A 22,068-nucleotide genomic window follows, 5' to 3' on the forward strand; every position below is an offset into this window, starting at 1 on the left:
TCCCCAAAAGTACATGGTGATGCCACAATGTGTGAATAGAGATAGAGGACATAAGTTCGGAAATAGAGTACTGGAAAAATGCAGTAGTCTGCTATGTCCTTGGGGCTTTTCCACCTTTCAATGTTTTAAATGGGTATATTCATAGATTATGGGGGAAGCATGGCATTAATAAAGTGTCAATGCTAAGGAATGAAGTTATGTTGGTGAGATTTGATTCAGAAGTGGGAAAGAATGAGGTCATTTAAGGCGGAATATACCACTTTGGCAACAAGCCATTCATAGTCAAAGCTTAGACAACAGACATGAAGTTCACGCGTGAGGAGCTATACACAGTGCCTATATGGATACGATTGCCAGGATCGGATTTTAAATACTGGAGCCCTAAAGGGCTGAGTAAAATAGGAAGTTTAGTAGGGAAGCCTCTTATGATTGACAACAACACAAAGAAGAAGACTGGGCTTAACTTTTCTCGCGTGTTGATTGAGGTGGAAATGGAAGCACAACTGCCAAACAAAGTTTGGTTCAAGAATGAGAAGGGAGCTTTGATTGAACAGAAGGTTATATATGACTGGAAGCCTGGCTTGTGCAAGTTTTGTAATAAGTATGGGCACAAAGAAGAAAAGTGTAAAAAAAAGAAGCCAACAGCAGTTCCAACTCAAACAAATCCAACCAAATAAGGGGAAAAGGAAGCTGAGACAAAGAATGCTAAGGCACAGCAAGCAGCTACAACTTCTAATCTTGCAAGCAAGACTAGAAAACAACAACAGCAATCAGAGGAGAATGTCAAAAGTCCCAAGCAAATGAATGGAAAAATTAAAAGCAAGATAAATGATGGATGGATCACACCAATGTATACAAGTAAACAACAATCACATAGCACTCAGCAGACAGGGAAGGCAACATGCAACATATTTTAGATGCTGGCAGAATCAGGGACAGGTAAGCAGCTAGAAGATGGTGAGGCCAACACTGTGGGAGGCAAATCTATTCCCAGCTTGGGGAATGGATAGTCTACTTTGGTAGAATGTAAGAGGCCTTAATGGGCCTAATAAGCAAAAGGAGGTTAAACTCCTTTGCAACAAGCAGGAAGCTGGTTTGATAGGACTACTAGAAACCAAAGTAAAAGTTAATAAAATAAAAAAGGTAGCAAGTAGTATGTTTGGTGATTGGAACTATATAACCAACCTAGATATGCACTATAATGGGAGGGTGTGGCTCACTTGGAGAGCAGACTACTTTTAGATTAATGTCCAGAGCAAGACAGCTCAAGCAATTACATGTAGAGTGCATCATATGACTGGGCACAGATCTTTTCTCATTACTGTAGTGTATGCTTTCAACAATAGGGAGGAAAGGAAAGAGCTCTGGAACTACTTGAATATTACATGCCAAGGGTGTCAAGAAACTTGGATCATCATGGGTGATTTTAATGCGGTGTTGAGATTGGATGACAAAGTAGGAGGTCTTCCTATTACTGTAGGGGAAACTAGAGCGTTTCAGGAGTGTGTAGATACATGTGGTTTAATTGAAATGTCACAACATGGGAACATGTACTCATGGAATGAAAGAAGTGGAGATCAAAGAATCTTTTCTAAGATTGATTGGGCGTTTGTCAACAGAGATTGGCTGGATAGAATGCCTAAATATAATGCTATTTTCTTGCCCGCAAGAGTAACTGATCACTGTCCTATTAGTGTTCACCTAGTCAATGCTCCATTACCAAGGAAGAAACCTTTTAAGTTTTGTAATATATGGTCACAACATCCTCAATTCCTGGAGATAGTAAAAGAAGGATGGGACAGTCAGATAGAAGGATGTGTTATGTTACAAGTAGTGAGGAAGCTGGAATTACTGAAAAGGAAATTAAAGGGATTGAAGCAGGGAGATATTAGAACTCTAGTGGATGAAGTCAATGGCTTGAGGGAAGAACTACAACAGATATAAAGAGCAGCACAGCTACAACTGGCAGACAGGACATCATACAATTAGAGAAAGAAACATATCAGAGATTCAGGCAGAAATCATACATGGCAAAAGTATTGTTGCAGCAAAGGAGCAAAGCTACCTCGGGGAAGCTAGGTGATGACAACACCAACTATTTCTATTCAATAATCAAGCACCGAAGACTTCAACAGGCAATCACTCAGCTGACGGACAAACATGGAGAATCTCAACATGGAACCACAACTATTGCTAACATACTGGTGGAGTTTTATCAAGAGTTGCTGGGACAGAAGGGCCACAGCAGAACAAGGGCATTTAGAAGCTTTTTACTTAATGGAACAATACTAGCACTAGAACAGCAACTGCAGCTGGTTCAACCATATAATGAAAAGAATGTCAAAACTTCTATGTTAAGCATAGACAAGAACAAAAGCCCGGGTCCATATGAATATGTGAGTGAGTTCTTCAGATCAGCCTGGAAGATCATAGGGGCAGACATCAATACATCATTGGAGTTATTTTGAAGTTCTTTGAGAATGGTAAATTACTGACTCAACTGAATGCTACAACGATCTCTCTTATTCCTAAGGTTTACGTACCACAGGAAGCATGACAGTTCAGACCAATTTCTTGTTGCAATGTAACATATAAAATACATCTCCAAGATGATTTTTAAAAGATTAAGTGTAGTAATCAAAGCTATTGTCGCAGAAAACCAGGTTGCATTTATGGAGGGAAGATCTTTGGTGCACAATGTGTTGATATGGCATGATTTGCTTAGGCACTATTACAGAAAAAATACAGTTAGGTGCCTTATGAAGATAATTCTAAGGAAGGTATATGATATTGTAAGATGAGAGTTTATAGAATAGGCTTTGACTAGATTTAGATTTCCTGCTGCATCTATCCAGCTAGTAATGACTTATATATCTTCCACAAGATTTTCTATCAAGGTGAATGGAGTAGGGTATGAGTATTTTGAGGGAAAAAGAGGTCTAATACAAGGGGATACCATCTCCCCATTGTTATTTATGTTGTTCATGGAGTACCTGACAAGAATAATAAAGAGGACGAGTAGCTTACCAGTTTTAAGTTTCATCCAATATGCAAAAAGACCAAACTGACTCATCTAATATTTGCTGATGATTTAATAATTTTCTGTAAAGGAGACATTAAGTCAGTGACTAGAGTTGGGGAAGCACTTCAACATTTTTGTGAGGTAACTGGACTGGAGGCAAATCTGGATAAGTCTAACCTATTTGTGGCAGGTGTAGATGAGGAACTGAAGAAGCAACTACTTGATATAACATGGTTCCCCCTAGGATCTTTGCCAATAAGATACTTGGGGTTGCCACTGTCCTCAAAGAAGTGGAGCAAAATGGAGTGTCACCAACTGGTTGAAAAAATCATATGCAGGATAAAAACTGGCTACTCAAGAACATTATCTTATGCAAGGAGATTACAGATTGTTACTGCAGTATTGTTTTCTCTATACAACTTTTGGGGAGCAGTTTTCATACTTTCACAGAGTGTTCTAAAGGAAGTTGATAAACAATGCAGAGATTACCTATAGGGGAGTAAAGAGGATGGGAGGAAGATCTCTAGTTTCTTGGGATAAAATCTGTGTCCCGAAGAAGTATGGAAGTTTGGATATTAAAAACTGTGCAAAGTGGAATGTGGCCTCAGTGGGCAAACTGATATCGCAGCTGGCCATGAAACAAGACACATTTTGGATTAGATGGGTGCATGGATTATATGAAAGATAGTCAAGATTTCTGAAGTCACATACCACCCCAAGATAGCAGTTGGTATTGGAGGAAATTAAATTCCCTTAAAGCAGAGATCACTCATTGGTACCATAGTAGTAGATATTGTGTTGCGGAATATCGTGGGTTAACTAGCACACAATCACACACAAAGCAAATAGAGAAGAAAAATCAACACAAGGATTTAACGAGGTTCGGCCAAGCTTAATCCTCGGGGCAAAAGCAGAGAGAGTTTTCCACTATGAATGAGAAGAAAAGTACAATACAATCTATAAAATCCCCAACTACAACCCCTATATATAGATCCCAAAAGGTCCCAAACATATATGAAAAAGGTTTCCCAATTTGACAAGGACTATAAGTTTTCCTTTTCCAAATCTATTAGGACAATGGGTTTTCCTAAACCTATAGGGACTATGAGTTTCCTAAAAATACAAGGAAATAATTCAAGTCACAAATAACAAATCTTCCCCTTGGCTTGAATTCTCTTCATCAACAGGAACAACGTCTCTCTACCTTGCCCTCAGCCCACGCAAGGGCTCTATCCATTGCTGCGCACATCAACCAAGTCTAGGCTACGCCTAAACTTGTTAAGAGACTCAATCTCTTTAGCCATAACACTAATCCGTCGATTTGGTTCTATACTCGGAATAGCTTCTAGATATCTATAACACTCAAACGCATCAACAGTCTCTGCAACTGCCAAAGAAAATCCCACTGGATTCGTATATCCAAGAAGATTCCCATCAACTACGTTTGCAAACCTTTGCGGTCGGTTGATCACTCTCTTCTCCCTACCTGTTGCAATGCTATATGGTTGTTGTTGCGCAGGTGCATCAACATTATCGTCTTGATCAATATTTTGCACCTCCTCCACTTCCTCTACTTTAGAACTACTGGGCTGAGCTAGTGGAGATTCAATTTCTAGCTCTATGCGGTCACTGACACCACGATCTGTTTCTGCTATTGCCTTCTCCCTCTGACAGTCCAGTGAGGCAGATTCATTGAATGTTACATCCCTACTGATAATTAGCCCTGGAGTCTTTTGATCTGTGCACCACAACTTATAACCTTTCACTCCAGTTGCATACCCTAGAAATATGCACTTCTTTGCCCTCGGCTCAAGTTTTCCATCCCTCATATGAGCATAAGCAGGATAACCAAATATCCTTAAATTTGAATAATCAGCAGGCGAACCGGACCATACCTCAAAAGGAGTTTTGAACTCAATAGCTGTGGATGGAGATCTATTGACCAAATAACAAGCTGTATTGATTGCTTCAGCCCAAAAATCTTTACTAACACATGAGTGTGAAAGCATGTTTCGTGCCCTATCACAAAGCGTTCTATTCATACGTTCTGCAATACCATTTTGTTGTGGTGTTCCGACATAAGTGCGGTGTCTCACTATGCCCTCCCTGTTGCAGAAATTATCGAACTCAGAATTGCAAAATTCCAACCCATTGTCAGTTCGTAGACGCTTAACTTTTCTTTCCGTCTGCCTCTCAACCATCGTCTTCCATTTAACAAATGTCGAAAATGCCTCATCTTTTGTTTTCAAAAAATACACCCACACCATCCTTGAGTAATCATCAATCAAAGTCATAAAATACTTGGCAGCACTCTTGGAGGGAACTCTGTTTGGACCCCACAAGTCAGAGTGTATATAATCTAACTTGTCTCTGGTCTTCTGCTCGGCCTTCTTGATGAACTTTATCCTTGTCTGTTTACCAAACACACAATGCTCACAAAAATTCAAAGCTTGATTTTTGTACCTATTCAGCAAATTCTGCTTACTCAACAAAGACAATCCATTATCACTCATATGGCCAAGTCGCAAGTGCCACAACTGAGACTGATTCAGATCACTTTTCCTAGAAGCTACAGCAGCTTCCCCTTCAACTACACTGGCCTGAAGATGATACAATTTAGAATGTAGTTTACCCTTCATGAGTACCATGGAGCCTTTACACACTTTAAGTATTCCATTCTCGGAGTGAAATTTATACCCTTGATCATCCAAAGTCGAAAGAGAAATCAAATTTCTCTTTATCCGAGGAACATACCAACACTCAATGTTTCTGATGATTCCGTCGAGCATTCTCAATTTGATGTTACCAACCCCCTCTACTGGTAATGGATTATCATCTCCCATATAGACAGTCCCGACAGTCCCACTAATTTGTTTGTAAGTTGCAAACTAATTCTTGTGTGGACTCATGTGGAAAGTAGCACCAGAATCAAGAACCCAAGAATTTTGCCCATGACTAGAACTCACAGCACAAACTTCCCCTACATAATCACTATCATCAGAATTATTGCCAGTGTCAACAATATTTGCCCCGAATTATCTATTTTCTGCTTCCCTCTTTTCTCCTTCAGCTTAGGACAATCTCTCTTATAGTGACCTTGCTCCCCGCACTCATAACAGTTTTGCTTCCTTGCTCTAGACTTTGATCTTACGGTTGATTTTTCCTGTTAAAGTCCTTTTGTTGTGTTCTTCCTCTAATCACAAGACCCTCGCCCTCAATTCTGTTGTCTGGAAAGCTCTTTTTTAACTCTTCAGATTTTAGTGCATTACTAACATCTTCTAGTGAAATGCTATCTTTCCCATATAGCAGTGTATCGGCAAAAGTATCATAAGATTGTGGTAAAGAACATAACACAATCAAGGCCTGATCCTCACTCTCAATTTTGATATCCACATTCTTCAGGTCCATTATAATTGAATTAAACTCATCAAGGTGAGTTTTAACAGGTGTACCTTCGTTCATACAGAGATTGTATAACCTCTTTTTTAGGTAGAGGCGGTTTGTCAGCGATTTCTTAGAATACAGATCTTCCAGCTTCTTCCATGCCTTTGCTGCAGAAGTTTCTTTAGCAATTTCCCGAAGAACGCTATCTGTAACGCTCATGAAGATCGCACTCAAAGCCCTCTCCTTCAGGTCTTCCTTCTCTGTGTCTTTCATATCTTCAGGAAAATCCTCATCAATTGCTTTCCATAATCCTTGTAACACCAGGAACGATTTCATCCTAATCTTCCATAGACTGAAACTAGAACCTCCGTCAAATTTCTCTACTTCGTACTTTGTTGAAGATGATGAAGACATCTTAACCCTAAATTATGTGTAGAAACTCGAACCTTACTCTGATACCAATTGTTGTGGAATATCGTGGGTTAACTAGCACACAATCACACACAAAGCAAATAGAGAAGAAAAATCAACACAAGGATTTAACGAGGTTCGGCCAAGCCTAATCCTCGGGGCAAAAGCAGAGAGAGTTTTCCACTATGAGTGAGAAGAAAAGCACAATACAATCTATAGAATCCCCAACTACAACCCTATATATAGATCCCAAAAGGTCCCAAACATATATGAAAAAGGTTTCCCAATTTGACAAGGACTATAAGTTTTCCTTTTCCAAACCTATAGGGACTATGGGTTTCCTAAAAATACAAGGAAATAATTCAAGCCACAAATAACATATTGGTTGACACCTAATGGGAAATACTCAGTGTCAAGTAGCTATCAAGCATTACTGAACAATGTACAGAGATGGAAGGAGGCAGACCTGGTATGGAGCTCATTGATGATGCCTAGACACAGGTTCCTTTTGTGGTTAGCAAGTCACAAAAGATTACTAACGAAGGAAAGGTTGAGCAAATTGCAGATGCAACTAGATTCCACAATGTGTGAATTATGTGATGATTTGCAGGAGGAAACACATAGACATCTGTTCTATGAATGTAGATAGACAACAGAGCTGAGGGACAAGATGTAAACATAGTCAGGCATCAAGATACAAGGGAAAGAAGTGTTGCAGTCAATACGGTGGATCAAAAGAAGACATTAGAGGTAATTTAAAAAAGAGATAGTAGCAACAATTCTTGGAGTTGAGATATATCATGTATGGAAAGCTAGAAATTGGAACATTTAAGGCGAAAACTGTAAATATAGAGGTTACGATCACACAATACAAAAGAAACTTTAGGAAAATATAGAACTTAGTAAGAGCTCCAAAAGAGCACGTAGGTGTAATTTTTTACTGCAAATTTTTTGTAATTAGTCGTTTTGGTTTTTGAGGCTCCAAGAGATTACACCTCAAGTTCAGAGGTTGTAGTAACTCCAATGCTCTTTAGCTGTATTATTTGTAAGTAATGGTAATATTTCACAGTTATTACAAAAAAAATCCATAACATTCTTACTCCTATTTGGAAATAATGAGCAAGTCAATGAATAAACGGAAAAGAACCAAATATACTTTTATACCATCAAAAATAATTTCAATATACGTTCCGTATTATTATTTCATCATCTCAAATTCAACTGTATATTGTGGCATAAATATACTCTTATTTTGGATGAAGTATCATGTGGGTGCAAATAATCTATAAAGACTCATTCCCAATCCAACCCCCCAAACAACTTAAAAATATAGGCGGATTCAGGATTTAAATTCTATGGGTTCAATTATAATATTTTTAGTATTGAACCTATTATATTTTTAAAGTTATGGGTTCATATCTATTATTTTTGCAATTTTAATGAATTTTTACATATAAATTTTTACTTCGCGTCAAAAGTTATGGGTTCAGTTGAACTCATAGGCTTAAAAAGAAGCCCACGGAGAAAAGTACGATATTTTTGAAGTTTCCATTTCATCGCGAACCAGAAAAGACAAATAAAATAAGTTAATTTCGTGAAAAATATTTTTTTCCCTGTTTTCTTTTTCTCTTCATGAGACGTACAAATGCCCTTGCAGCAGCTTAAAAACTTTAGTTTTTGTTAAATAGTTACGACCTCTTCCAAGAAAGTTATATTAGTGAAATGGTTGACCGTTGACAGAGTTTATTAAATTATTTAACAATTTATATGTTGGTGAACAATAATCCTTAAAGAATAAATTCAGTCCATTCAACTTTGAGCATTATATACCATACGATAATTTACTTGACCAAACCTTGCAGTGGACTTGGACTTAAATAAATTTAGGAATTGACCAAACCCACAAGGTTTCTGCTCTTACCTCGATATCAATTGAAGAGGAAAAACGTTGGTAAATTGCTATAAAGATATTTGTCACGATCCCGGTTCGCCCTCCATGAATCATCGTGATGACACCTAATCCCTACGACTAGGTAAGCCTAAATTGCGGAAGATAAATTAATTTGCGGAAGTAAAACAATTTAAAACAGAATTAGAGTAATAAGACAGTGTTTAAAAATACCGCTCGGCATACACAATATTTAACTCTCAGAAACCAATACATATCTCCAAGACCCGAAAACCCATGAATCACAAGCTAAGGATATTACACAGTGCTCTACTCCAGAGTAGTCTAAAACAAGTAAATACAGAAGGGCTATAACTACAAGAGAGAATAGAGAGAGACTCTTCGGTCTGCGGACGCGGCAGATATACCTCGAAGTCTCCGATGGGTCGCCTCGCCTCAAGGATGGTAAGTCTGAGTCAAGGTACCTGGATCTGCACATGAAAAACATGCGCAGAAAGGGCATGAGTACACCACAGCGGTACTCAGTAAGTGCCAAGCCTAACCTCGATCGGGTAGTGACGAGGAAGGTCAGGGCCCTACTGAGGTTAAATTAAATATAAAGTTCAACAGTGTAGAACAAAACAGTATAATTAAGTACATCAATAAAAGTAACACAAGATATAAAGGGCAACAAGCACTATTACAGAGACAAGGTAAACACAAAAAGAAATACGGTTCAACATAAAAATAACAATCGAGGATCTCCCAGGATACCGTCCTGTAGTCCCAAATATACATATCCAATGGATCTCCCGGGATCCCGTCTCATAGTCCAACTAATGGTGCGCGGGGATCTACCGGAATCCCGTTTCGTAGTCCCAAATATAAATACCCAGTACTGGGGGAATCTACCGGGTGCATTCCCGTAGTTCCATATAACTGTGCAAGGGGATCTACCGGAATCCCACATCCGTAGTCCCAAAATAAACAGACAAGGGGGAGCTACCGGAATCTCACATCCGTAGTCCCAATGTAAATACACAGCAGCAACAGGGAAATATTCAATAATGGCAAATTTCATATTAAGGCAAACAAGTAATTCTAGCCTAGCATGCTGCACAGAATTCAGGTAAGACAGTTTGAGCAAATAAAGTAATTAAGTCACCTAGACATGATTTCCTAAGCTAACAACAGGCTTAATGGTGCAAGTAATAAAAACAGAAAAAGAAACATATTAGTAATTACTTAATGAAAACCGAATTTCCAACAATTAACACAAGTACTCACTCGTCACCTCACGTACAAGGCATTTCAATTACCAAATATACCAAATCCTAAGGGGAAGGTCTTCCACACAAGGTTAGACAAGCCACTTACCTCGAACTAGCTCAAAATCAACTCGAAATCACGTTCTTGCCACGGGTATTCGACTCCAAATGGCCCAAATCTATTCAATTCAATTGCATAATGTAAATAACACTTCAAGTAACTTATTCTACAATTAAGTTCTAAACTCATACGCGAAATTAGGTAAAATGACCAAAACGCCCCTCGGACCCACATTTCAGAATCGGTAAAATTTATATTTTCAGAATCCTCATACTCTCACGAGTTCATGCATACCAAAATTATATAAATCTAAGGTCAAATTCCCACTCAAAAGTCGAATTTTAGGTCTAAGAACTTTCTTCCAACTTTTCTCCAATTTTCGTCTCCCATCCGAAATTAAATGATAAAACTAACTATAGATTGATGGAATATAACTAGAAAGGGTTAAAGAATTTTTACCCAATGATCTCCTCTTCATTTTCCTCTCAAAGTCGCCCTCTCCCGAGCTCCAAATCGAATTTCCAACTTTTGAAACTAAACCCTCAAAATTTCCTATTTCTGCCCAGCTGTTACCGCATCTGCAGTCCTAGGACCGCTTCTGCGGTCCCACTTTTGCGGAACACGGGTCACATCTGCGACTTCTCACTTAAAACCAATCTTCCGCATTTGCGACTCCCCATCCGTAGATGCGGTACCGCTCCTGCGAAATCCTACCGCTTCTGCGGTCGCTGCTGAACTTCTCCATTTCCGCTTCTGCGATAGATCCGCCGCTTCTGCGGCTCCGCACCTGCGGTCCCACACTCGCAGGTGCGGTTATGACAGAAGAACAGCTGAAGCTGCAACTCTAAAATCCCAAAAATCTTTCCGTCAACCATCCGAAATCATCCCGAGGCCCCCTGAACCTTAACCAAACCTACCAACATATCCCATAACTTCATTCAAACTTGTTCCAACCTTCTGAACGCTCAAAACAACATCAAAACACCTATTTTTCATCGGATTCAAGCCTAAAAATTCCAAAAACTCTAAAAATATGCCTTCGATCAAAAGGTCTATCAAACCTCGTCCGAATGACCTGAAACTTTGCACACACGTTACATTCAACACTACGGAGCTACTCCAACTTCCGGAATTCCATTCCGACCCTCGGATCAAAATCTCACTATCGAACCGGAAACTTCAAAATGCGACCTTTTGGCATTTCAAGCCTAAATTAGCTACGGACCTCCACAACACAATCCGAACATGCCCCTAAGGCCAAAATCACCCAACAGAGCTAACAGAACTATTAGATTTCCATTTCGAGGCCATCTTCATACTTTTCTGACTACGGTCAAATTTACAATACTTAAGCTCTCATTTAGGGACTAAGTGTCCCAAAACTCTACGAAACTCAAAACCGAACATCCCGGCAAATCAAAATAGCAGAAATAAACTCGGGGAAAGCAGTTAATGGGGGATCGGGGCGTAAATTCTTAAGACGACCGGCCGGGTCATCACATCCTCCTACACTTAAACATTCGTTCATCCTCAAACGAGCATAGAGACATGATGTTAGGCTAGAAACCCATTTTTTGAGCCGGGGTATTTCATTCCAATGATTGCATTTTTACGTGCGTTTGAGCTCAAATGATAGTAAATTACACTTAGTATGTGTTTTATGCCTTGCAGGAAGTGATCCGGAGCTCAAGAATTAATTTGGAGTTAAATTGATCAATTTGGAGCTTTGAAGTCTGAGTAAAAGCCCAATACATTAAGTCGGGATCGTGTTTGGGGGTCGTGTACCAAGTCTGGATGTTAAAAGAGGACGAAACAAGTTCACTCTAAGAAAACTACACTGTTGTGTCGCATGGGGCGCCGCAAGGCATGGCGCAGCAGTGTAAAATGCTGCCTAAAGCGAAAAGTTGAGGCTGTAGATAAAATGCACTAACGCGCCGCGCGGTGCGGCACAGCCTGCGGCATGGCTGTTCAACTTTTACAGAGCTAAGTCCTAGTCCGCACAGGAAAGGGTTTTTGCGCCTGAGCCCGACCCTATTTGGTATAAATACATGTAAAAACGTCATTTTGAAGACTTTTGAAATATCTTAGACCTAGGGAGGCTATTGCGGAAGGGAGAAAACGTTTGGAGCAATTTCCGGAGGAGATTGGCATCAAATTCTTCATTCCTTCATCTTTGCTTTGTAATTTAATTATGCAATTTATTTGGGAAATTATGAACACTAGTATGAGTAGCTAAATATTTAGTCTAAGGTTTTGATGGAACCTATTGAAGGATGAACTTCTTGTTATGTTAATATAGTTTGCCTGGTTTAATCTCTATTTGTTCAACTACGTTCTTATTATAGTTTATTGATAGGATCCTCAATTAGCTGTGCCTATTTAGTATGCATAACTTGGGAGAGAATGCATATTTAGGTAATTGTTGAACAACACCACTCCCAGAGTATATGAGGGATCAATAACCGAGAGTTTAAAGGCGGGATTAGGGATAACGAAACCTTAGGTGCAATCTAAAGTGAGCTGTAATAAACAAAGCCAGCTAGCGTAACTCGGGAGAGTGCGTCTAGTAAATTATCGTGATTACTCGGGAGAAATTTACGGTAATAAGAGTGCTCATGATTGATAGAGACGATTATGCGAATCTATGTGAAACATAACCGGAAGGGAATCCATCAATCGGAGAAATCATAACCTTAGATCCTTCTCTTAATTGTTTAAAACTTAATCATAGTTAGTCTTTATTTACTTAATTGTAGTCCATCATAGTTAGTAAAAATATCCTCAATTGTTATTCAAAACGTTTGGGAAGTTGACTATGTAGAATTTAGTGAGTCTGACAAGAGTAATTGGTAGGTTAATTCCTTGTGGGTTCTACTCTGGGCGAAATACTCAAATTATATTTGCAACGTCCGCGTGTCCTTTTATAAGGCATCGTTGGGCGTGATCAAATTTTGGCGTCGTTGCTGGATAATTAACGGTGTATCAATTACAATTGAAAGAAATACGAAAATTGTTAGTGTAGTAAGTTTTCTCTATATCAAATCTATACATTGAAATTTTAACGTTTGTTGAGTTGGTTGTACAGGTGCATGCCTAGAAACTCATCAAGAACTGGTGAAGTATTTGAAGCATTATCAGATCCCGAGAAAGTTTTCATGGCCTTGAATCGGGCCAACCGAAAAAACAAACAATAACAAATAATTGAACAATTCGAACCAGACATGGGGGATCACGTAGTAGACCCATCTGCATCATTAGCGCCAGTGGCACCTCTTGTGCCCGAGGCTGCTATATATGACTAGGCACAACCCGCAATAGAGAATTTGGCCACAACGATTTTAGTCCCGTAGATACAGGCTGAATTATTTCAAATCACGAACAACATGCTACATTTTTTGCAAAACAAGGGACTATTTTCGGGGTCACAAATCGAAGATCCTCAACAACACTTGAAGAATTTCCTGTCAATCTGCAAAACTCAAAGGCAGCCCAACGTAACTCATGAAGCAATAAAGCTGTTGTTGTTTCCATTCTCAGTGACAGGAGCTGCCCAGACCTGGCTAAACTCACTCCCTATTAATTCCATAGCAACTTGGGAGGAGTTAGTCAAGCAATTTGTGAACAAGTTTCATCCACCCAACAAGACTGCACAACAAATTGATGAAATCTTGAGTTTCAAACAGAGACTAATGGAGACACTGCAAGAAACATGGGAACGATTCAAAGGGATGTTGTTATATGTCCGCACCACAGTATTCCAGATCAGATGTTGGGGCAGCAGTTTTACATGGGTTTGGCAGATGGCGTGAAGGGTAATGTTGATGCTTCAGCTAGTGGAGCTTTTTTAAGCAAAACATGGAGAGAAAGCCAGAGTCTACTTGACAAGATGGCATAGAATTCGGGGTGGACAACCAGGAATGCACCTATCACTCTAGTAGTTCACTCAGTGCCTTTAGATCCATCCAACACTCTTGCTGAAAACATGGCCACATGACACATATAAGTATACTCACTAAAAAGGTGGAAGAGTCAGGGCAGAAGCAGCAGGTACACATTGTAGATACTACCAATGGGGGCTTATGCACATCTTGCATTAGTCAGCCAATTGGTAACCAGTGGAATGTAGAAAGTGATCATCATCACTACCCTAAGGACATAAATTATGTGTCTAATTATGGAGGCCAGAGACAGGGTGGTCAAAGCTGGGGCCAACAAAATCAGTCGTACAGGCCAGTCCAGCCATAACTCAACAATGGAAACATGGGAGGTAGGAGACCTCACAATAATATGACGCCTTACCAAAGGCCACATGGATATAATAATCAAAATCAGCAGCAGCATGGTGGAAGACAGGAAGATGGGTTTGCTCGACTTGAGGCAATGATGCAGCAGATTATTGGGTCAAATGCAAAAATCAGTGAAAGAGTAGATGCACATGATTCAACTATTAAGAATATTGAAGTGCAGATGGGCCAGATTTCGATGTCTTTGAATAATCGTCCTCATGGGACATTACCTGCAGATACTCAGATAAATCGAAAAGATCAAGGCCCAAGCAGCTGATGGCAGTGAGTCTACGTAATGGCAAAGACTTAGACTTGGAGTAAGAGAGGGCTCGAGAAAGCAGACAGGCTGAGACACTTGTACCAGTGCCCATTGAGCTAGATGAGTCAACGAAACTGACAGAGGTAGTAGTACAGCCTGCCCATGAGGAACATAACACACAGATTGAGGCTGAGAGAGAAGCTGAGAAAGCCTAGGAACCGGTGGTTGAGGTGGTAGCTGACAAAGAAAATACCCAAATCATTGGGAAAAAGAGACCCCCCGCGCCATTCCCACAGAGGCTGGCCAAGTACCAAAAAGAGGAACAATACAAGAAATTCTTGGAGATACTGAAACAAATCCAGGTAAATATTCCATTGATAGATGCTTTGAAGGAGATGCCTGGTTATGCAAAAATGATAAAAGACTTGTATGTCCCGAAAATTCAATTTCTAAGACTTGGCCACGGTGACTCCTACTCAGACCTGCAGTGCGGTGGTGACTAGACCAATTGTTGAGAAGGTGTCTGACCTAAGGAGTTTCACAATTCCCTGCACTATTGGCAACTTTGCTTTCGCCAAAGCACTTTGTGACTTGAGGGCTAGCATAAATCTTATGCCCCTGGCAATCTATAAGAGGTTGAGGATTAGAAGAGCTAGACCCACTTCGATGTTGTTGCAGCTGGCTGACAGGATAGTGAAAAGACCCTCTGGTATCTTGGATGATGTGTTAATTTAGGTAGGAAAATTTGTGTTCCCTGCAGATTTTGTGATTCTAGATTGCAAGGTGGATGAAGAGATTCCCATAATTTTGGGAAGGCCGTTATTGGCCACTGGGAGAGCTCCTATTGATTGTGAGACTGGGGAGTTCAAGATGAGGTTGGACGATGAAGAGATAACATTCAATGTGCAGAAATCTATGAGGCGACCAAGTGAATTCGCTAACTGTTCTCTCATTGATGTCGTGGATGTAATCGTCGAAGTTGATGATGAGATGCTGAATATTGAGGACCCTCTTGCTGCATGTCTGGTAAATTTAGATGAGGTGAATGGGTGTTGGAGTTAGAGGGCAGAGGGTTCTGGGATAGAACTCTTGAATTCGAGCCCCTGCACTTAGAAAAAAGAGAAAGTCCTCCAGCTAAGCCATCCATAAAAGAACCACCAAAACTAGAATTCAAGCCACTACCTGTCCATCTCAGGTATGAGTTTCTTGGACCTAACTCCACATTACCTGTTATTATCTCATCTAGTTTGTTAGATGTGCAGGCGCAACAACTTTTGCAAGTACTCAAGGAGTGTAAGACTGCCATTGGGTGGACCATGGCAGACATTAAGGGGATCCGCCCAGCCTATTGTATGCATAAAATTCTGCTGGAAGAGGGACACAAACCTTCCAGGGAACACCAAAGAAGGCTGAACCCCAATATGAAGGAAGTGGTGAAGAAAGAAGTGATAAAGTGATTGGATGCGGAAATCATTTTCCCAATCTCTGACAGTAACTGGGTTAGCCCGGTGCAATGTGTTCCTAAGAAGGGTGGCATAACGGTGGTAAAAAATGATAACAATGAGCTGATCTCTACAAGAACTGTCACAGGTTGGAGAATTTGCATGGACTACAAAAAGTTAAATCTGGCCACCCGGAAAGACCACTTCCCACTTCCTTTCATTGATCAGATACTAGACAGATTGGCAGGGAGGTCTCACTTCTGTTTTCCGGATGGGTACTCAGGGTACAATCAGATCTCCATTACACCAGAGGACAGAGAGAAGACCTCCTTCACTTGCCCATATGGCATTTACGCTTTTCGGAGGATGCCCTTTGGCCTATGTAATGCACCCACCACATTCCAAAGGTGAATGATGGCCATATTCACTGACATGGTCGAAGACATAATGGAGGTGTTCATGGATGATTTCTCAGTGGTGGGGAACTCATTCGATGAGTGCCTTATAAATTTGACCCGAGTGCTGAAAAGATGTATTGAGACTAACCTAGTACTTAATGTCACACCTCCTTTTTACCGCGCCCGCGGGGCGCGTGGGGAGTTTTCTCCAATTGAAGGACAGTCGAAACGGGATTTGTTTATTTGTTTTAGAGTCGCCACTTGGGAATTTTAAGGCGTCCCAAGTCACCAATTATAATCCCTGAATCGAGGAGAATATGACTCTGTTTATTATTCTGCGAACCAGAAATCCTGAGTAAGGAATTCTGTTAATTCGGAAGAAGGTGTTAGGCATTTCCGAATTCCGTGGTTCTAGCACGGTCGCTTAACTGTTTTTATTATTGGCTTAATTATCTTGATTTTTATTAAATATTTTTTATTACGTGATTTTTCTACCGCTTTTACTTATTGTGGTTAAGAACCCTTCTTTGAATCGAATTACGCGTACGTATATTCGTGTTATAAATTTAAAAATGCGGAATTGTGTCACGCGTACGTGTACACAATAACTTTTGATAATATATTTATTGAGTAATCATTTTTCGAAATTGTGTCGAATCAAGAATATTTGTTTTTCTGAATAGTGAACCGTACATCTCGGTTTTTTATGAAATTGATTTAACGCCTTTGAAAAAATCCTTTTATTAAATATTCGTTCGAAATTGCGCGTACGCATAATCCGAATTTTTTGCTTTTAAAAATATAATCAGGGTACGCGAACGTATCCCTAATCGCGTGACATATTTGTAATGATATTATGGAATTTCCACAAAAATATTTGTTATATCACGAGAAATCTCGTTTTAAGATACTCTTTAATTTTTTTTTTTTTTTGAAAAGAATCCACAATTTATTAAATGTTGACCATTGATTATAATTTCCGAATATAAATTATATTCATTCTAATTATTCAAATTCAAAGGACAGAATAAAAATATGATTAATACTATCTTTAAAACAAATATGACATTATATATATATATGCCAAGGAATAAATTACATATGAAACTAAAAATGAATGATTCATAAAGGAAGGAAATATTTTCCAAGAATTTTCATTATTACTTGATGCAAATTCTATTTTTTTTTATTACCATTGATTTAAAGTGTAGCCATTTGTGTATATACAACTCAACTTATTCTTATATACTCGTTTTAATCTTAATAGATGAAATTAATTTACTTAGTTATGCCTATGATTGAGTTAGGATAGATATAGATATAATCAAACCAATTTGATTCTCAATCTATGTGAATTATTACTAACTATTAATTTTCACATTGTATAAGTTCCTAAGCCCTTTATTACTAAGAAAGAGAACAAGTCTTGTTGACTTAATAAAATGATATTGCATACAATATTACTTACTATATTTGACATTTTTGAACATACGGATTATACTAACGCATCTTTCAACTATAAATTATGAACATAACCAATGTTATGCCAAAAGATGGCAAATTGCAGCTAATCATCATCTAGCTTTAAACAACCACTAATTAACTAACAAGATAAACTAATAGAATATTTTCTTTGATAATGCTATATTATGTCATACCTTTCTAACAATACCATGAAGTGTAAATAAAAACCAACTTTCTGTCATATTTCCTATTTACACAACTCATAGATAACTAAACTAATGAAATTTGACATGGATATCATTATTACAAAGTTTTATATGAATTCCGAAATAAGACAATTAACTTGTAGCCATCGAGTCGAACTTACTACTGGTTAACCAATATGAAACTAAAGCTGAAATTTTCAACTAAAGAACTCAAATGAGTAGATGACAGTATTACAATTCAAACTCTATTTATCTATCATGTTGAATCTCTTTCCAACATAAAATTTAAAAGACATGTACCTGAAAATGAAGGTAGGAGGAGTAAGTTTCAGCAGTAGCAGCAGTAACAAAAACAGTAGAATATACTGATAACACAGTAAAATCTGAACAAGAATAGGATTCGAAGAGCCCAGATGCACAGTAAAGTACTTTTAAGAAACACTTCGGATTTTAACTGAACAGTGGAATCACATAAAGTTGAACAGATTCAACAAAAAAAAATTCAGATTTCAGTTTTTCTTCAGTTTCAAATTCAGTTTGTTTCTGATTTTCTGTTTCTGCTGCTGTATCTGTGTGTGAGTGTGTATGTGAGTGTTCTATTTTCTGTTTCCTTCCTTTAAAATCTCAGCCCTCAAAATCTCTTAAAAATTCTCTCTTAAAAATTCTCTCTGAAAACCCTTCCAAACTCTCCTCCAGTCTGCCTCTAAATCAGTCCAGCTACCTGTATTTATACAGGTCTGTCCCTTTCTTTTTTAAGTGCTGCCTGGACCCCCTTTTTGTTATCTAAGGCAGATTTTCCCTTAAAATCTGCCACTGAACTGCTTTTTCTTATTCAAACAGCACTAAGGATACCTTTACTTTATTTTCAGCCCCTCCACTTCCTTTGGTTTCCTATTATCCTATTAGATTAACAGCCACTAACATTCCACTTCCAGCACACTAGCCCTAACACTGTTTTTTATTGTTTCATTCCCAGAAATGCCCTGAACTCCTACTGTTATTACTGCCCATTAATACAAGATCAAAATCTATTATGAAACAGATTTAAAAATCTGTTCAAACCTAATTATCAACCTGATTTAAAACAGCTAATACCAATTCTCTTAATCAAACAAACATTCTGTCTTTACATATTATGCTAAACAGGGAAATGCAATAGCTGATGTACAAGAGCTAAATTCAGATTGATCACTGAACTTGCATCCAAACATATTAACAATACATAGAACTCCAAAGAACATTTCAACTGAAATTCAAAATCGAACAAAGAGCAACAAATGCAGGAACACTGTCAGTATTGACACTGCCCTGAACTTAATGTTCACAAATCATATATAACACCTACTTGATGAATTTACTGATTTATAAACATGATTTAATTGGCAATTATCAATCAGTAGACTGTTTACAACATTTGTCCATAATTGGCCTAAAATAATAGAAGCAGACTGTTTTTTTATTATCTTTATCATAAATGAGAATTCATAATATAACTAATCGACGAACTTAATCGAGTCGATTACTTACATTATGAACAATCACAACCAATAGGAACAATTCACATTCTGATCAAGTAGATAGGTAAGAAACAAAAATGACAGAATTAATCAAAACACAAATATAAAAAATTAACAAGCTATTAATACGGACAACAATACACGTAGAATACACAAAATAAATAGAAAAATACCTCTGAACTTTAATTTTATTCTGACTCGAACTCAACTTGGATTTCGGATTTTTTGTTTGAAATCAAACTGACCTTAGTCGAAGTATTTTCCACTGAAAATACTTCGACTAAGGTCGATTAAACCTCAATCTTCATCATAATCTGAACCGAATCCGGAAGTTTGGTATTTTTAGGGTTCTTAAAAACTCGATTTGGGATTTAACCATTTCTGGTCAGATTCGAGAAGAACCAAACATGACACAATGGTGAGGGTAGCCTAGGGGTCATTTGGTGTTAGTTTGAAACGGATCTGAGTTCATCTTTGTTTGGTCCGAATCTTCAAAAGAAGATTCGAGAAGTTCAGAGCTGATTCGAACCAAACTAACTTCAGATCCATAACAAGGGTTGTTAGGGGAAGCCATGGTGTTAATTTGGGGCTGATTAGTTTAGATCAAGTTTTCAGGCCAACCTTCGATTTAAGATTCGAAGAGTTGGGGCCTGATTCGAAGGAAACTAAGGTCAGATTCGTGTAGGGGAGGTTCAGGAGGTCCTAGGGTGTTAAGTTGGTGACCGGTGGCGTTGATGCCGTCGGGTTTCAGGCGAAGGGGAATAGGGGCGGCTAGGGTTAGGGGTCTGTTTTGGAACGATGATGAACATGAGCGGAGAGGGGGGTGTTCAGTTAGGGGCTGGGTAGAGGCTTGGGATTTATATAGGGGTGGGGTGGACTGGTATCGTCCGTTGGATCAAGTAGAATGGATGGCTGAGATCTACTCACTTAACCAAATGGTGTCGTTTGGTTTAGGTTAGGGGGACGGGTTGAACCGGGTATCGGATCGGGTAAGGGTCTTGGGTTAGGGTGATGAGATCTTGGCCGTTGGTTGGATTTAATCCAACGGCCCTTGATAAGGGGTAACCAAACGACGTCGTTTGATTCTGTTTTGAATTGGACCGGACATGGTCATTTGGATTGGGCCTGATTTTGTTTAGAAAATTTGGCCCAGATCCGTTTTTGCCCATTTAATTCCACTCTTTTTAATTTCCAATTTAATTCTTCAATTATAAAAAAAAATTACTCCTTCAAAATATTAATCAACCTTTAACAATTTAACACATAGACAAAAATATTAATCACATAGTGAAACATTAAAATTAGAACAAACGCATATTTTTGTAATTTTATTTAAATTAACTTAATTAAATGCATACTTAAATCCTAGATATGCATGAAACATGTATTTTTATTTTAATTTTGTTTAATTATAACAAAGCAAACATTTTACGGACATAAACAAATATTTAACACCACGCAAATTCAGAAATTACACAGTAAAAGAAATTTATTTTGATTTATTTTGGAGCAGTTTTTCGTAAGGCAAAAATCACGTGCTCACAGCTGCCCCTCTTTGTGCGGAAACTCGAAGAGTTTTCGTACAAAGATAAAGTGAGCGGACACGAGCGATTTTTGCCCGTTCTAATACTCCGTGGGAAGCATTTTTTGAAAGATTTGACCGAACCTCTGCTTCGAAGGTTTCCTACATATCCTTGGCTATAAAGGAATCAGGTCAATGTAGTTCGGGATTTTTTTGGTAGCTGGGACTACCATGGGACTGTGATGTTATTGCTGCTTCGTGCTGTTTTTACTGCTTGCTGACCTCCTTATTACACATTACTTTAAAGGAAATACAAAATTAAGCTAGATTATGGTACAGGAATTATAAAAATCTTATCTAGATCATGCCCTTGCGTTTCTTGTTGTCTTGACATCTTGGTGAATCTTGGGCATTTGGCTTATTTCGTATTCCTCTTGGAACTCTTATTGTTTCTTGCTGGGGATTCTGTTGGGGTCCTCTGCATTATTGATCCTAATTGTGCTCCTTTCTCATATGAGCGGGCTTTTTGATTTCAACACTTCAATTTCATTCCCTCGTTCTTCAGGTGGGTGCCTTGACTGCTTCTTTTCTTTTTTTCATCCTCATTCTCCAGGTGGACGCCTGACTTCTTTAATTCTTCATCCTCATTCTCCAGGTGGACGCCTGACTTCTTCTTTTTCTCATCCTCATTCTCCAGGTGGACGCCTGACTTCTTTAATTCTCATCCTCATTCTCCAGGTGGACGCCTGACTTCTTCTTTTCTCATCCTCATTCTCCAGGTGGACGCCTGACTTCTTCAATTCTTCTGTCCTCATTCTCCAGGTGGACGCCTGACTTCTTCAATTTCTTATCCTCATTCTCCAGGTGGACGCCTGACTTCTTCTTTTTCTTTGTCCTCATTCTCCAGGTGGACGCCTGACTTATTCAATTCTTTGTCCTC

General features: G+C 38.7%; 1 protein-coding gene across 1 annotated transcript; it reads left to right on the forward strand.

Annotated features, from left to right (window-relative positions):
- Window positions 1-302: 302 nt before the first annotated feature.
- LOC138886979 (uncharacterized) lies at window positions 303-1,944 on the forward strand. Its single transcript, XM_070168678.1, has 3 exons — window positions 303-594; window positions 679-858; window positions 1,328-1,944. Exons 1-3 carry the CDS (start codon window positions 303-305, stop codon window positions 1,942-1,944), a joined length of 1,089 nt encoding a protein of 362 aa, XP_070024779.1.
- Window positions 1,945-22,068: the final 20,124 nt, after the last annotated feature.

The sequence above is a fragment of the Nicotiana sylvestris genome, chromosome 3 (genome assembly GCF_000393655.2).
Source record: "Nicotiana sylvestris chromosome 3, ASM39365v2, whole genome shotgun sequence".
In the NCBI taxonomy this organism is placed as follows: domain Eukaryota; kingdom Viridiplantae; phylum Streptophyta; class Magnoliopsida; order Solanales; family Solanaceae; genus Nicotiana; species Nicotiana sylvestris.